This window comes from Saccopteryx leptura, chromosome 1 (genome assembly GCF_036850995.1).
Source record: "Saccopteryx leptura isolate mSacLep1 chromosome 1, mSacLep1_pri_phased_curated, whole genome shotgun sequence".
NCBI classification, from domain to species: Eukaryota; Metazoa; Chordata; class Mammalia; order Chiroptera; family Emballonuridae; genus Saccopteryx; species Saccopteryx leptura.
In genome coordinates, this window is record NC_089503.1 from 315,291,535 (window position 1) to 315,308,497 (window position 16,963).

The window sequence follows — 16,963 nt, forward strand, 5'->3', positions numbered from 1 at the left end:
CTCTCTCTCTCTTCTCCTCCTGCAGCCATGGTTTGATTGATTAGAGCACATTGGCCCCAGGCGCTGAGGATGGTTCCATGAAGCCTCCACCTCAGGTGCTAAAAATAGCTCAGTTGCAAGCATGGCCCCAGATCGGCAGCGCACCCACCCCCAAATGGGGGTTGCCAGGCTGGATCCTAGTCAGGGCACACACGGGAGTCTGTCTCTCTATCTCTCCTCCTCTCAGTTGAAAAAAGAAGAAAAAAACACACACAAAAGAAGAGATGCTTATGTGCTGCAGGCCTCCTTACCTCTTCAAGGAAACAGTTGAAGTTCTGGAGAAAATATTTCCAATTTATGTAGGGGATTAGATGAATTTTTAGTTTTCTCAGAAAATAATGGTACTGGTTATCTGTTAGTTTATAACAGAAATCCTTAAGAACTTGTCCAAAGTCCGAAGCCTTCACAAATCCCGTGTCCTCTTTATCCAAACCAGAAAATGCCTAGCAAAAAAACACACAACACAGATGTTACTGTCAAGTGAGTATTTCAAAAATATTTTTTTAAGTACTGTTTCTACTGAATGCAAATAAAATAAAGTGTAGGCAAGTCCCCTGTAAATTCTAAATAAATGCACTGTGATTGAAAGACTGAGGCAGATGAGACTGTGCAGTGTAAGAGCTCACGTGTCTTGGGGACACTCGCTTTATTCACTATTTGTGTACAAATTGGAAGAGTGAAGAGGAACCCTGGCCCCCAGTAACCGACCCAAAGTCCACCATTATTAAATTCTAGCTCCTTTGAGCATCAACCACCTGTCACAGGAGGCTCAGGAGATCCCACTGTCGGGGTGGGGGTGAGGCAGGGGTCTCCCGGTAGGAGTCTAACCTGGGAAGCAGCCAGGAGGAGGAGTTAAGGGACCGCCCCCACCACACCCCAGCCCAGGCTGCTGGCCTTCCCCCCACCTCCCAGGACGGCCCCCGCCGCTGGAGCCCGTGCTGAGCAGACAGTGCCAACCCAGCAGCACAGCAGTCAAACTGAAAGAGTGCAAAAATGTGCTATAAAAAGAAGGCACATTTTTTCCAGCTGTTGAAACAAAATCATTTTTATTGCACTAGGAAATTTGTATCAAGTGGTAGGTTAAAATTTTTTTTAAGTAAGAATTTAATGTGCTTGCAGACCCCAAACCAAATACTCCTGCAGTTAATTCTCATTCAGAGCTAATCAGGCATACCCCGTCAGCCCACAGGCAGTGACACGTGTGTACTTGAGTTAACCTTAAAATACTCCCTGGCTTTGGCCCTGGCCGGTTGGCTCAGTGGTAGAGCGTCGGCCTGGTGTGCAGGAGTCCCGGGTTCGATTCCCGGCCAGGGCACACAGGAGAAGTGCCCATCTGCTTCTCCACCCCTCCCCCTCTCCTTCCTCTCTGTCTCTCTCTTCCCCTCCCGCAGCCGAGGCTCCATTGGAGCAAAGATGGCCTGGGCGCTGGGGATGGCTCCATGGCCTCTGCCTCAGGCGCTAGAGTGGCTCTGGTCGCAACAGAGCGACGCCCTGGATGGGCAGAGCACCGCCCCCTGGTGGGCGTGCCAGGTGGATCCCGGTCTGGCACATGCGGGAGTCTGTCTGACTGCCTCCCCGTTTCCAGGTTCAGAAAAATACAAAAAAAAAATACTCCCTGGCTTCACACCTACGTTTAATCTGAGGCAATACGAAAGAGCTCTGTACTATAGACAAGCCTCTGGCCACAGGTTAGGAAGCTGACTTTGAACCTCAGCTCTGTAGCCCACCGTAAGTCCTTAACCTCTCTGAGCTGAGCTTCGATATAAGAAGAGGGACTTCATAACTCATGTTCTAAGTTTTGATATGGCAACCCCAAAATGCACTGTCCAGGGACCTGGTGCCGAGCGGACCTCAACAGCTATGAGGGGGAGTGTGCATGAGTGAGCGGTCAGCTGAGCGCTCTGGGGCCCGAGCCTCGCAGGCTGGGTAAGGAGCATCGCGAGCTTAGCGGACCTACGAGGGGACCGTGGGGTCTGTGCTTCCCTGGGCCTGGGTGGCTTCCCCTGTGCCGACCCAGCCTGCCAGGCCATAGGGCAGTGGAAGAACCAAAGGCAGAAAGGCTTAGTAATCTGTGAACTCGATATAAATACAAGGTAATGTTATGTCATTCCAGAACCAAGATCACCCGAGACACGTCTGCAGTGATATGCAGACATGCACACGCGTCCCCTGTGCTCCTGCCCTGTCCTCCCACACTGCCACTCCCTCTGCCCCCCACCCCCGTGGCCCGTCTCCCACTCCCTTGGCCAGGGAATCCCACTCTCTTGCTTGGAGTCTCATCGCCTAAGGAGTGTTTCTCAGAAGAGAGAGCCAGGTTCCTCCGGAAGATTCCACGGGCCTCAGTGTGAGGAACATCCTGAGAGGTGCTCAGGGGTGCTGATTTAAGTCAGAAAGGGGCAAAGCCATCCTGAAAATGGGTTTATGTGGCCTGCACAGTGCTACTGAAAAGTAAAATATGTGCTGACATTTAGAAAGCAGAAAGCTTCACAGTTTCTCATGAAAAATGAAAAGATCTAGCAACACTGGGCCCACCTTCAGCTCAGCAGGAGTGGGCCCGGCCGAGGAGGAGCTGCCCTCTGGTCAGCAGTGTCTCTGGCTGGGTCTGACCCGGCCTGTCATCATTGATTTTACTCCTGGACCCTGTGCATGTCGAGTCTGCAGACCACTGGGGCCAGGCAGTTTCAAGCACAAGCTCTGGTGCTGAACACTGTAAAGGCGGGTTTTCTAGAAGACCACATCACATTCACACTAATCTCTCTTTAGATAATCAGTAAACAAAAATGTCAATTCCTCACAGAGAATTCCTGCTTTCTACATCAAGGCCAAGGGTGCAGACATTCCAGAGCGTTCCCAAGCTGGCTGGGCTGCCCTTCCCTTCTCTCCCCACTCACCCACAGGGAGACCCTCCCTCCCTGCACCAAGAGCGAGCTTCACTCCGGGCCCGGTGGACACGTCGAGGTTCCTCACTGGGTCTGAGAGTCGCACATGCAGGCATGGAGACAGCCCTGCCCGACTGGCCGGTGAGCAGAGCAAGCCAGTATCGCCGGGGGCTCTGCATGCCCGTCTCAGACCGCACGGCCTGCCCTCTGCTGACAGCACTCTCTTTGCTGCTGCTGCAGGGGGTCACGTGTGCACCTGTGCAGGGGACGAGAGCTCACCGGGAATAGGGCTACAAGTTTTCTCAGGACTCTGGCACATCCATGGCATCACCTCCACAGATGCCAGGTCTTGGCCTGCTCTACAGCGGCATACAGATGTCAGCCTAGAATGTCAGTGTACTCGGGGGCCCCTCCCTCCCCTCCCCTGGTTCCTGGCAGTGCTCACTGCAAATCCTTGTTGCATAGTCCAGCCTGCTCAGCCTCTTCGAGCCACGTGGTGTCATCACTCATCTCCACGGCCCAGTGCTCACAGATGTGCCAAGCCTGTTCCCACCTGAGGACCTCTGTCCCTTGCCCGCTTTGCCTGGAACTCCCTGCCCTCCCCCCAGACCCAGCATTTGCCAAACACTGAGCACTTTCACCTCAGACAACACACACTGGGCTGTTTTCACGGGAGCTTCTCACAGCGACAATGGAGAAACATTCGCTCAAATGAACAGTGTGATCCTGACCAAGTCCCCTGAGTTCTGATGCCCGAGGAGAGTGGAGAGAGGAGGGAGGGCCCTGGGGGAGGGGAGGGCTGACAGCCCTTTTCATGGGGGGACATGAGCAGTGGAGCTGCAGTCCCCAGTAAGTGGCCTCTGCAGTCCCGCACCGTACCGTTGACAAAGCCGGGATGGAGGACGCGACCACCTTGTGGATGTTCTGCAGAACCTCCTCGGGGGTTAGCTTTGCAAAATTGATCGGCATGCTCTTTTCTTTTTCTTTGGGCTCAGGTCTTGACGGCTTGCTGTTCTCTACTGCTCTCAAGAAGTCAAGGTAATTGATGGAATCATTCTGCCAGCTGATTCCCCAACTTGTCCCAAAGAAAAAAAAGAATATGTTAATTTAAAAAAACACTATCACTTATTCATTCCACAAACACTCTCTGAGCACAGAACATTAAGGCGCATATGAATAATATTAAGATACTGTCTCTGGCCTGTGGGCGCATGTGTAACAATTAGCTGTGACAGTGACAGGCACACATGAGTGCAGGGTAAGGGAGCGGGAGAAGGGTGTGAGAGGTGGGAGTGCGGGACCGCTGCTGGCTGAGACTTGAAGCTTGGACAGCAGGGTTCACGGTGTGGAGAGCAGGAGATGGGGAGAGGAGGCCTTGCTAAGGAATCTGGCCCACCACAGGAGAAACGCAGGTGCTCCGGCAGGGCTGAGGCTGGCCCAGCAGCATTGTGGGCCATCTGGAGGTGCGGGTGGGGGCAAGACGGAGAAGTGGTGGGGGCTACGGACTGTGATCACAGAGACCTGAGCTGATGAGGGCCCGCACTGAGAAGCTGAGGGGGAATGTGAAGAAGAATGCATCAAAGACATCGGCGAGGAAGAGAGGAACTGAGCAAAATACACGATCATTCTTTTTTAAGAATGGTTGAAACGAAGTTGTCAAGCACCTGAAAGACATTTTCAAGGACCCTATAGCTTAGTATTTTCTCAAATAAAAATCCCGTCTGAGCACACATGTCCATAGGAAGCCCACGGGGAAACAGAGGCCCCTTCCTGCCCTCGGCTCCAACACAAAAGTACTTTTAAACCCTAGGAGAATGTACTGTGAGAGAAAATCCAGAAGTCTCATGAGAACACAAACCAAGCTCATCAGAGATGTAAAATAATTCCAAATGAAGCTTCATTGCACTCCAAGTTCTCAGTTTCATCACTTAAGTTCCCTGGGCAGCCCTGGCGCTTTACCAGGACCCTCCTTCAGCAGGACGGGGTGTCAGAGCAGAAGGGCTGGCTGGGAACACGGGCGAGCGGGGAGAGAAGTTCCCGGCGCTCAGATGTCTGCCTCTGAAGAGCACGCCCGGCCACGCCGGGGCTGCTCCAACCCCCAGCTGCAGGCAGCCGTCCGGGCTCGGCGCTGGCTCATGTGATGGAGACATCAGGGGAAAGGATAATCAGCGCTACTTCATCAGCAGGATAAACTGCCAACTTGGTATTAAAATTTAGTAATAAAATCAAATGCATATGCTAATCTCCTCTGTATTATTTAGAAAAGTCTATTTTGGATTTGGAGAAGAATAATCTACATCTAATTACAAATAACAGAGATGTTTATCATCAAGAGGTCTTTGAGAGGAAACAAGTGACTGAGCGATGGATCCTTATTAAGGTTTCAACTCCTAAGGAAGTTACTGATCACCCCCATTGAAAGGTGGACTACAAAAGTTCCATAGGCTTTCTGTTGTGGTTTATAAAAATACCAAGATCAACTATATTTTAAAAGGCCCTCTTATTATCAGTTAGTTAACTATCGGGTGCTATTTTTCTGGGATTTATTCATTGAATGCCTATGAATTCTTGTCCAGCTGGAAATAGATTTAGTGAAGGGAGACCTTACTTAAGGAAGAATAGAACACAGGCATTTGAAGATGAAACAGTCCCTCCTTTTCTACACACACACACACACACACACTGTAACATGGGACTTCTCATAGCTTGAACATAATAGAGCAATGTCTTTAAAATTTTCCACCTCAATGAAATTCAATTAAAAAATTATTTTACAGAGCATCGCCCAGTGTGTGGAAGTCCTGGGTTCAATTCCTGGTCAGGGCACACAGGAGAAGCGCCCATCTGCTTCTCTACCCCTCCCCCTCTCCTTTCTCTATGTCTCTCTCTCCCCTTCCTGCAGCCAAGGCTCCATTGGAGCAAAGTTGGCCCAGGCGCTGAGGATGGCTCCATGGACTCTGCCTCAGGTGCTAGAATGGCTCTGGTTGCAATGGAGCAATGGCCCAGATGGGCAGAGCTTCAGCCCCTGGTGGGCATGCCGGGTAGATTGCAATTGGGCGCATGTGGGAGTCTATCTCTCTGCCTCCCTGCTTCTCACTTCAGAAAAATACAAAAAAAAATTTATTTTAAACAGAAAATAATTTTTTCCTTAGGATTCCATGCTCAGACAAGCTAGCCTATCAATCTGTGTGAAAAGGAATTAAAATTTTTTCAGACAGACAAGAACTCAAAAAATTGACTTCCTGTCCACCCTTTCTTAGGAAATTACTTCAGAAAGTACTCCAGCAAAATAAGAATGCAAATTAAGAAACAAAAAGATGTAAAAGGTCAACCTCAGAGAAGAGTGGGCGGGGGAGGCATGCTCGTGGACCCCAGGCCTAGCACAGGAGAAGGGGGCCAGGCTCTAGGGTGGACGGCACCAGGATAGAACTCAAGAGAATAGAAAGTGGGACAGAATGCTGGGGGAAGCTGAAGGTTGACAACACTGGACTTTACCTGAGCCTTATGCTCCTGGAAACCAGTGAAAATAGCTTACAGCTAAGAACCACCTTTCCCCCATATGACTTATAAAAAAAAATCAGGTTTGCCTATGACATGGTAGACACAGATCTCTATATTCTTATTCTTATAAATGATTAGCTGAAATTGTAAACTCATTGACCAATCTGTACAAAATATTTGCTAATGTGACTTGACCAAACTTTAACTAAACTTCTCTCTTTCCCTCAGACCCCTGGATTTGGACCTGCTCTCAGCCTCAGCCAGCATCGGAATGTGGGACAAGCCCTCCTTAATGGTCCTTCATGAGACTGTGACCACAAGGAAAATGTCTGCTCACACTACCCACTCATCTCATTACCCTATCCTCAGTTCTCTCTTTATTCTTCCCTACAAAAGCCCATTTCTGCCTAAATTTTGAGATGCTTGCATATGTCATGGCCAGAGCACCCTCTCTATTGCAATGGCTCCCCTTCCCCCATAACAATAGTCCTCCCCTCTCTATTGCAATAGTGTTTTCAAATAAAGTTTCTCTTTACTAAGTCTGGGTTTGTCTTTATTTGACAAGGTAACATAAATGCAAATAATGTAAAAAAAAACAAAGAGGAAATTAAAAACTTAAGAAACAGACAACCTATCAATAAAATCATTGTATAAATATGAAGCAAACTTAATAACAGTGGGTTACAATGGAAAGAGCTGCAAAACATAGACTCTATTCAAAGAGGAGTTCCTAGGGAGGCCCCCCCAAAAACAGAAGGGACATACACAAGGAAGCAGGAGGAAATGGACAGATACCGCAACATTAAACACAGTCCAGCTCTTACCTAGATTAACATAAAACCTCATGCTAAATACATGAGAGCCAGATTCAGACATGACACATATTTTGGGACTATCGGACAGGGAATTTAAGTGAACTATGATTCATATGGAAAGGGCTCTAATGGAAAATGTAGACAACATGCAAGACCAAATGGATAATGTAAGCAGAGAGGCGGAGACTCTAAGAAAGAGTCAACAGGAAGTGCTGGGAATAAAAAGCACTGTAACAGAGAAGAAGAATGCTTCTGATGGGCTCATCAGCAGACCAGACATGGTCAAGGAAAAAAATCACTAGGCTTAAAGTATGCCAATAGAAGTTCCTAAACAGGGCCCTGGCTGGGTAGCTCAGTTGGTTGGAGCATTATCCCAATATGCCAAGGTTGTGGGTTTGATCCCTGGTCAGGCACATACAAGACTCAACTAATGAATGTATAATTGAGTAGAACAACAAATTGATGTTTCTCTCTATCTCACTCTTTTTCTGTCTCTCAAATTGATAAAGTTAAAAAAAAACCTTCCCAAATTGAAATTCAAAGAGAAAAACAAAACAAAAAGAACTGAATTTACAGAAACTGTGGGACAATTTCAAAACACGTAACATCCACATAATTAGGATACCAGAGGAGAAAAAAGAGAGAAAGGAACAGAAAGAACATTTGAAGTAATAAAGGTCAAGAATTTTCCAAAATTAGTGATAGTCACAAAGCACAGATCCAGGTCCAGGAAACTCAGAGAACATCAAGTACAATGAACAGCAGCAGCAAAAAAAAAAAAAAAAAGAAAGAAAGAAAAAAAAATTGATGAACTGAAGACAAAATCTTGAAAGAAGCCAGACGGAGGGAAAACCTTATCTACAGAGGAACAAAGATAAGAATTACATGGTACTTCTCATCAGAAATCATACAAGCAAGAAAAGATGAAATATTTAAAGCGTTGAAAGAAAAAGGAATCACCAACCTAGAATTCTACCTCCAGTGAAACTATCCTTTAGAAGTGAAGGAGAAATAAGGACTATCTCAGACAAACAAAACTGCAAGAATTCATCACCAGCTGCCCTGCCCTTCAAGAAATGCTAACAGGCCCTGGCTGAGTGGCTCAGTGGACAAAGCATTGTCCTGGCATGCCAAGGTCACGGGTTCAATCCCCAGTCAGGGCACATATGAGAAGCCATCAATGAGAATACAATTAAATGAAACAACTGGGCAGAATGAGTTGATGCTTCTCTCTCCCTCTCTCTCTCTCTCTCTCTCTCTCTCTCTCTCTCTCTCTCTCTCATTCCTTTCACCCCCTTCTCCCTTCCTCTCTTTCTCTCTCAAATCAATGGGAAATTTTTAAAAAAAGAAAAGAAATGCTAACAGACAATCTTCAGAGAGAAGGAAAGTCATGTAGGCCAAAAACTCAGATCCATGTAAAGAAAGAAAAAGCATCAGAGAAGGAACAAAGGAATGTAAAATAACATCTTTTACTTTTCTAATTTTTAGTTGGTCTATTATTTGTTCAAAGTAATACTAACAATGTATTAGGTGATTACTGTTTGTGGATAAGTAGGTGAATGACTGCAGTGTCATAAGGGGCAGGAGAAAGGATCTGGGATCCCTGTTATCAGGCACCTGCACTCCCCGTGAAGTGGCACTGTGTTACTTGAAACTTAGGCTACTTGTCCATGCTTAATGCAAACTCTGGAGCAACTTGTGAAAAGAAAGATTTCACAAATAGAGTGAGTTAGGGGTTTAAGTTACTGATACTAATTACATAGAAATGAAACACACACAAAAAAGGAAATTAATATCAACTCCACAGAAAACAGAATGCTATATAAATAAGGGAAAGTGATCAGCTAGTCACAATGATACAGACCCTGAATACTGATCTACCCCAAACTGAGATGCAGCAACATGGGGAAAATAACATCTGTGGAGATGTGTTTGTGTGTGTTTGCGTGTGTTTGCGTGGGGGGTGTCTGGTGGCACGTGATGGGTGGAAAACAGTTAAATCCGTGTCTTCCTGGTTGGAAGTCAACAGACATAGCCTAACAGTAAAAATTCAAGAAGAAGCTATGTAACTTGTCACGTAGAAATACAAAGGTAAGTACCAAACGATGTCACTTAAAAGCATTGGAAGCTGTTGACTCTGGGGAGGAGAGATGAGGAGAGAGGCCTCTCAGAGCCATCTGACTCCTGCTGAAGTGCATGAATAACTTGGATAAAATAAAAAGTTAAAAAATGATGATTATGCTGCTGAGACACACCAGGAAACATTACACATCTAAGCATTTCTTTTTGCTTTGGACTGACTCAAGCCCACTATAATGCAACCGGCTGAAGGAAGATGTGGAGGTTATGCCAATGTCGGAAGTCTTCGAGTGGACAGAGAAGAAGAAATGAAAGCCACACTCGACTCATTCTTCCATCTGGGAGAAACACAAGCAAAAGAAGAAATGAAAGCCACACTCGACTCATTCTTCCATCTGGGAGAAACACAAGCAACTAGGTGAGAGCAAACCTGTCCAGGAGCCCGGCCAGCTCCCCCTCCGTCAGAGGACAGCCGCACTCCTGCAGTGCCTTCTGCATCTGGCACATGGGGACAGAGCCACTTTGGTACGCATCAAGTTTGCTCAGTGCTTTCCTGATCTCTTCGTAATGGTCCTTAAGCATATCCCTGAAAGAGAATACATTTTAGACACTCAGAGAAATCAGGAAAACACATCACTTCTTTAAAGCCAGAGTTTCATGATCATTCTAATGTGATGATTTGGATGATTCAGCTAAGAACTGATTTTGAAGATGTTTTGCAGCCTTGATGTAACATTAACTTTGAAAGGCATTCTGAAAAAAACATCATCAGTCTGCATCATTATCATTTTATTCTTACTATCATTAGCAAAACTGCATTAGAGAAATTACAAACTTGTCTTTTTATTAGAATTGGTCCTTTAAGAATGGGACCAAGAATAAAAAAAAACACAGTGACATTACAGATATGATATTGCCCCATGAAGACTTGCTGAGCACCTGTGATGTGCCAGGAACTGCTCTGGGCACCAGGACACAGGTAGTGACTCTGACCAGCCCCCTGGAAGTTCCATTCCTGGGGCGGGGGAAGGGCCAGTGGTCCAGGGCAGGCCTCCGTGCCAGCACAGAGGTTAGCAGCTGATTAGAGAGCAGTGAGCTGGACTGGGAGTGGCCCGAGTGGGTGGGGCTGCGACTCCAACAGGGAGGTACAGAGGAGGCGCCACTGGGAAGGTGATGCCCCAGCCAGACTGAGAGGGGAAGGAGTCAGTGGGGAGCTACCCCAGAACAGTTGTCTTTGGGGCCCAGGGTTAGCCAGCGCCAAGGCCGTGAAGTGGCAGAGTTTGGTGTGGGGAGCAGGGAGGGTGGAGGGGCACAGTCAGTGTCAGCTGAAGAGAAGGGGGCCCAGGGAGCCTCATTTTTATCATCAGGTAAGTTGTTGCTAATAAACACAGCCAACATTTGTGCGCATCAACTGGCAAGCCAGGAGCCTCTTCTGAGCTTGTCCCATTTCTTATTCTCAAGGACCCCGCAAGGGAGGTGGGTGAGCACCCCCACCAGACGGACAAGGAGTAAGACAGTGGCCGCCTGTGGCAGGGGCAGGCGCGTCAGGTCTTGTCCACACGGGGACACAGACGGCATCCAGGCACGCTCCTGCTAGAGGGCTGATTTTCTTGTAGAACGTGTTCAAGTTGCTAGGATTGCATTTTTCAGGAAAATTCTTCCCTGACAAAATAGAATTATCAAGGGACTTAAAAAGTATGGACATCTTTTAGAATGAACAATCTTGCATCTGACCTACGGTGGATTAACTATGAAGTGCATGGCCTTGGCTGGCCCCGGTCTCTAGATGAGCTCTCCTACCACATGAGCAACGTGCTGTCTGACCGCTGCAGACCGCGGGGTTCTCATTCAGAGAAAAAGAGTGTGCTAGATGCTGTAACGTGGCATCTTTGCTAGTGATGGCCTATCGCCTCAGATACGTGCTTGTGGGGAAGATAGTTCCTTGAGTGTGCCTGGAAAAATCATTCACAGGGACAGAAAGAGCAGAGGGCCAGAAGGGGGAAGTTGAATGGGGATATGGGGAGGAAGGGGTGTGGCATTGGCATTGGAGCTGTGTGGGTCGCCTGCTCCCTCCTCTGGCCTCCGGAGGGGTGTGGGGGGGGGGAGAGCTGGTTGATTTGACACCTGATACAATGAGTGGCATCAGCGGCCCCTAACTGTATACCAACAGCAGCGACATTGGGATTCCCTTACAGGTGCCGGCTGCATTCAGCCCGTTACACAGCGATGCCTCGACAGCACCACTATTACAGTCCACGTAGTCCTTCAAAACCAAGGCCAGTGCAGGTATAAAAACATCAGAACATTTTTGAGATCCACATTTTTAGGAAATCAAGGCATTCTGCATTTCTGTGACTAGTTTCTAGACAGTAATTACTTCCCTTGCAAATGAGGCATGTGCACAGAGCAAATGAGGGGTTAGAGCACAGACCAGGCCACGCGGCTGGCAGAACGGGTGGTCGCTGATGCTCGGGGGCGAGTTGCTGTTGCTCTGGGTCCCTGTCCCACTCCTGGCCAGGACGGTGACACAGAAGCCCAAAGAGGCCCCTGTCATGGCCAGAGGGACAGCCACAGAGCCCCTGCCACACACTGCCTCTGCTGGAGGCACTGCAGACCCTCCTCCACAGCCCTGCCGGCTTCACGCCTTCTCCTCTCGCTGTGTTTCAGAGCTGGGCCCCGTTCTGGCTGGTTCCCTGGGCTGCACTATTCTGATCCTCAATTCAGACTCAGGCAAGAAGAGACATGGAAAATAAATGTGAGCTAAAAGAGGATTTTTCTTAATTAAAAAAAATGTATTCAGAGCACTCCAAACAAAATTTATTCCCTTGGGTTTAAGAGGCAAAGATACCGTTTTGGTAACTTGAATTGAGCATAACTCCCATCTGTCAATCTCATCAGAGTTTCAGTAAAATTGAGGAGGTGAAAAATCCTGGAAATACTGAATCATCAGGATTACCTGGAAGATCCACTGACACCAAAATGAAAGGCGGACCATCTGAAGGGCAGAGTCACCTGACAGTTGACAACCCGATGTCTAGAGAAAGCAGAAGTGGGTCAGCCTGTGTATGACATCAGGCTTGTCTTTGGTAGGCGAGGATGATCCCACAGAGAGGATGGTGAGTGTGGACTGGTTCCCTGAGTCTGGTGACCAGCAGCGTGGTGTCAGCGTTGGGTGGCTACAGGGCCACATGCAAACAGTCAGAAGGGTCACAAGAGGGGTGGGGGCTTCCTCTCAGAGTCTCACTTCTCACACACAGCAGGAGAGGAGGGAGGGGAGCACATGCGTGGGTAATAAGGCCAACCTTGTCTGATAAAAACAAATCTCACTGTTTCATTAGTTTGCTGGCATGTTTGATACCAATGTTACTCATATTTTTACTTCAGATTTCACAAACTCGGTTCTCTTTATAACTCAGTAAATTTGACACCATTCAGGGGTGTGCTCAAACTGCTTTTCTCCTAGCCCCCAGTTAGCCACTGCATTTCGCTTCTATATTCTGGAGGTTATTTCTCCTTTGGGGACTCTTTAGTGACAAGTCGTTCACTCATTCAGGGGCTCTATGAGGGGGTGCGGACAGAGAGCTAAAGTGACAGGCAGGAGACAGACAGACACACCATTGTGGGCAGTGAGGAGCCATGGAGCAAGGAGCAGCATCCCGGCCCGGCAGTGTGGAGGGGCGTCCGCCAAGGACTGAGACGGATCAAGACAATTTGTCCCATAGCTTTACGGCTACATCAACGATGGCAAAATTCTCTCCCATGTTAAAAAATGTTAAGATCTGGCCCTGGCCGGTTGGCTCAGTGGTAGAGCGTCGGCCTGGCGTGCGGAAGTCCCAGGTTCAATTCCCAGCCAGGGCACAGAGAAGCACCCATTTGCTTCTCCACCCCTCCCCCTCTCCTTCCTCTCTGTCTCTCTCTTCCCCTCCCGCAGCCAAGGCTCCATTGGAGCAAAGATGGCCCAGGCGCTGGGGATGGCTCCTTGGCCTCTGCCCCAGGTGCTAGAGTGGCTCTGGTCACGACAGAGCGACGCCCTGGATGGGCAGAGCATCGCCCCCTGGTGGGCGTGCCAGGTGGATCCCAGTTGGGCGCATGCGGTAGTCTGTCTGACTGCCTCCCCGTTTCCAGCTTCAGAAAAATACAAAAAAAAAAATTTTAAGATCTGACATTGGTAACTGGTTTTAAACTTTGAAAATAATCATCTTAGTCCCACTGTCCACATACAACCTGACCTTGTGCACAGTGTCCCCAGGCCTGTGGAGAGGCACATACGTCTGATACGGCTCCAGCCACAGCACATGGACTGTTTACTATGTCGTTCCCATCAGCCCCTTTTACCACAAACGTTTTCAACGATCTTCGTGATGGTGGCTGTAATGGGTGCACACCGTGTCTGTTGCTTAGGGTCACATTCTACAAGCCAGTGAACTCACTGGGACCGGCAGGACTCAGCAAGTCACGTCTTAATTCAACAACTATTCACGGGGCGCCTATTAGGCGTCGGCTGTAGGTAAAGACAGACATGTCTTTATGGGACTGCCTTCTAGTTGGGCCAGGAGGGGCCAGGCAATATACAGTAAAACTCTAAAAAGAACTATTCTCAAGGGCAACCTACAAAATACAGAAGATAGGTGACCCAGGTAGGCTTATAGCTCTTTACTTCCTGTGTGGCTCTGTGACTTAGCCTGTTTCTAGAATCTGCAGCAGTGAATGGATGTTACAATCTTATAACTTTGCCAGCCCTGGAGGGAGCACCTCAAAACCACATTTGCTGCAAGAATGAGTGTGGCTCAGATGCCAGCTCCTGGGCCCAGAACACTGACCAACTCACCCGGCTGGCACGACCTTCCCTGTGCTCTGTGGCTGCTCTGTCGTCTCTTCCTGCTCCTGCTGTGGCTTAGTGAAGTGACCCATGAAGTTGAAATAATTCTCTGCATAGGGCCGATGGACGTCCGCTGAATATTTAATCCCCAACTTCTGTAAGAATTCTTGGTAAGTGATGTATCCTTTCCCCTCGGTGTCATAGCTTAAAGACAAGCAAACAGAACCGTCCTCAGGAGCTGCCAGTGTCTGTGCTCAGGGCTTTGCTGTCTATGGGGCCCCCTGCTCCTCACACTCAGCTCTGTGGACCTGCAGCACCGGCGCCCCTGGGGACTCAGGAATGCAGAACCTCAGGCCTCAGGCCACACACAAGCCTCCATTTAACAAGATCCCCAGGCGGTTCACAGGCACAGTGAAGTCTGAAACCCATTGCTCAAATCCACAGAAAGCTCACCTCATGTGGGATTATTTCAGCCCACCCCACAAGAGAGACAGAAACTAAATCTGTTCCCCTGTCATCCTGCTAGAGACGCAGTGACCACAGAAAATGACAATCAACCTTTTCATTCATTCAACAGTTCTTTATGGAGCATCTACATGGATGGAACTATATGCTAAGGTTTAGAAGAAAATCCTTCAAAAAGCACATTCAGTCTTCAAACCCAAGTAAGTGAACGCTGCTCGATTCAAATTCCTCATTTTCTCTTTGAAGTGATGCCAACTGCATACAATCAACGAGAGAGACGAGGGAGGAAAATAAGATAAGAATTATGCTATGTACCTTTTATGTCATTTCCTATTATTGAAGTTTTTCTCAATTATAATTCATTTAAAAAGGGCATAATGGAGAGGTTTTTATCTCCCAACATTATTCAAATAGAATAGAATTACTTTGGTAAAAAAATTTTAAGGCAAATAGCCAAGTTTCTTTAAAGAAAAAAAAGCATTTATTGAACAAGCAAGACCTTGGTCCTTGCCTGACCAGTGAAAACGGCGTTGCGGCTGTGATCTTCCCAGAGGCTCTCAGAGCTGTGAGGACCAGGGCTGTATTTAAATGACATCGTGGGTGTGACCCTGGCACGCTGTTGTCTGGGCGGTAGTGCGAGCAGAGGCGCAGAGGCCCTCTTTGTAAAGCAGCGCTGCCCTCTGCTCTGCACCTGACCATGCGGAAGGACCTGCAGAGCCCACAGCTCTGAGACACGCTGAGCCCTTTGCTGTTTGTCTTATTTGAGTAACAATGAAGAAAATGTATTTATTTACCCAACTGACTGACTTCCTCGTCCTGAAGGGGTGCGGTGGTGGGTAAAGGATGAAGGGGACAAGTGTTCCGTGCACTTGTGCTAACCCTGCAGAGCACCCGGGCCTCCGAGCCATCCACCCTCCCGCAAGGCCCAGTGCACCTTCCCCCGAGTCTCCTGCTGCTGTGGGACACCCACCTGCCTCACCAGCATCCAGGCCTGTTTCATGGACTCCACCTGGGACCGAAAGGAGACTCCCCTATGGCGGCTGAGGCAGCGAGTGAGAACTCGGAGTCCCACACCAGCTTACCGGCCTCGAGACCCTGGCAAGGCCCTTGTGCACTCCGGGGCCCAGTTTCCTCATCTGTGACCACGGAAGGCATTCCTGGACCTGACAGCTCAGCTCAGTTGGTACTGTGTTTATGAAACCCTCTAAAACCTTTCTAGGTGGCTATTAGTAGTACACCATTAGTACGTGCAGCTCCCAAAGAGCACCATTCAACCTTTTTGTTCACTGAATTCTGTTTCTAAAACAGAACAAAGTGACCGAGCCACATGAGGAGGCCTGTGGGGTCTCGGATTGCTGGGGCTTGTGTGGTGGCTGCGGCGAAGTGGTGACGACCCAGCGGCAGCAGGAAGGGAGGTTCCTCTAGCAAATGGCTCTACCTCCTGCTGGTGGTCAGACAGGAGCTGCGGAAAGGGGAGTTCAGCTCCCCGTCACATGCCTTGGGAGCAGAAGGGCTGCCATTTCTTTAATGTCTCGGGTGATCCCAGGGCCATGTCTCTCTCTGAACCGCATAAGGCCTGTGCCTACCCTTGTGCCACCACAGGGATGGAGTCATGCAACTCTGCTCAAGACAGCCCTTGAATAAAGCCCCCCAAAGTTCCCCATTCCTACAGCAAGGTTCCTGAAAAAATGGTGCATAGACCCCCACCCCCATCCCAACAGACAATCGTTTTCAGAACCTCTCTCTCTTCCTCGGTCCCAAGTATTGTATTTCTACTTTCCTCTGATTCCTTTATGGCAGTGTTTTTCAACATCATCTTCATACATCAGGGCAGTTCACTGTTTTGTGGCCCAGACCAAATTTTCCGGCAGACCAGAGGTTGAAATGGCTTTCAACATTTTTACACTTGGGGACCAGTGAAAATAGAATTATTTTGAGGACCTCTAAGACAGAAATCCCCCTGAGCATAAGCAGATTCAGCTAATATCATTAGGTCTATAATCTTCATACACTATCAGGGTGGTTAACTCTTTCACGGACCAGCACAGAATTTCTGGTGGACCAGCCTGTGGACCAGCAGTTGAAAACTGCTGCTCTAAATCATGACGGTTAAATGGAATAAAAAGATACTTCTTAATCACTCCACTAATAAAAGCCATAAACATTCTAGTCTCATCACAAAGGAATGGAAGACCAGACTGCACCACTGTAACTAAAATATTGTTATGAATATGAGTTGTACGAGAGTTAACTCAGCTTACATAGCCTCACCCTTCATTATATAATCCTTCGTGTAACATTTTAAAAAAAATATCAACTTGCCTAGGGAGGTTGAGTTATAAAATGGTTTGGCAACACATGTGCCA

At 48.1% G+C, this 16,963-nt stretch overlaps 1 protein-coding gene across 1 annotated transcript in view; it reads right to left on the reverse strand.

Moving 5' to 3' along the window:
* The window catches only part of EFCAB6 (EF-hand calcium binding domain 6), a 196,386-nt gene that overhangs the window by 37,197 nt on the left and 142,226 nt on the right, over positions 1–16,963 (reverse strand). The window contains exons 22-25 of the mRNA XM_066358621.1: positions 14,142–14,336; positions 9,744–9,899; positions 3,798–3,993; positions 291–482 (exon numbers count right to left, since the gene is read on the reverse strand). Of these exons, the coding sequence (XP_066214718.1) occupies positions 291–482; positions 3,798–3,993; positions 9,744–9,899; positions 14,142–14,336 (739 nt within the window). The remainder of the gene's footprint in view (positions 1–290; positions 483–3,797; positions 3,994–9,743; positions 9,900–14,141; positions 14,337–16,963) is intronic.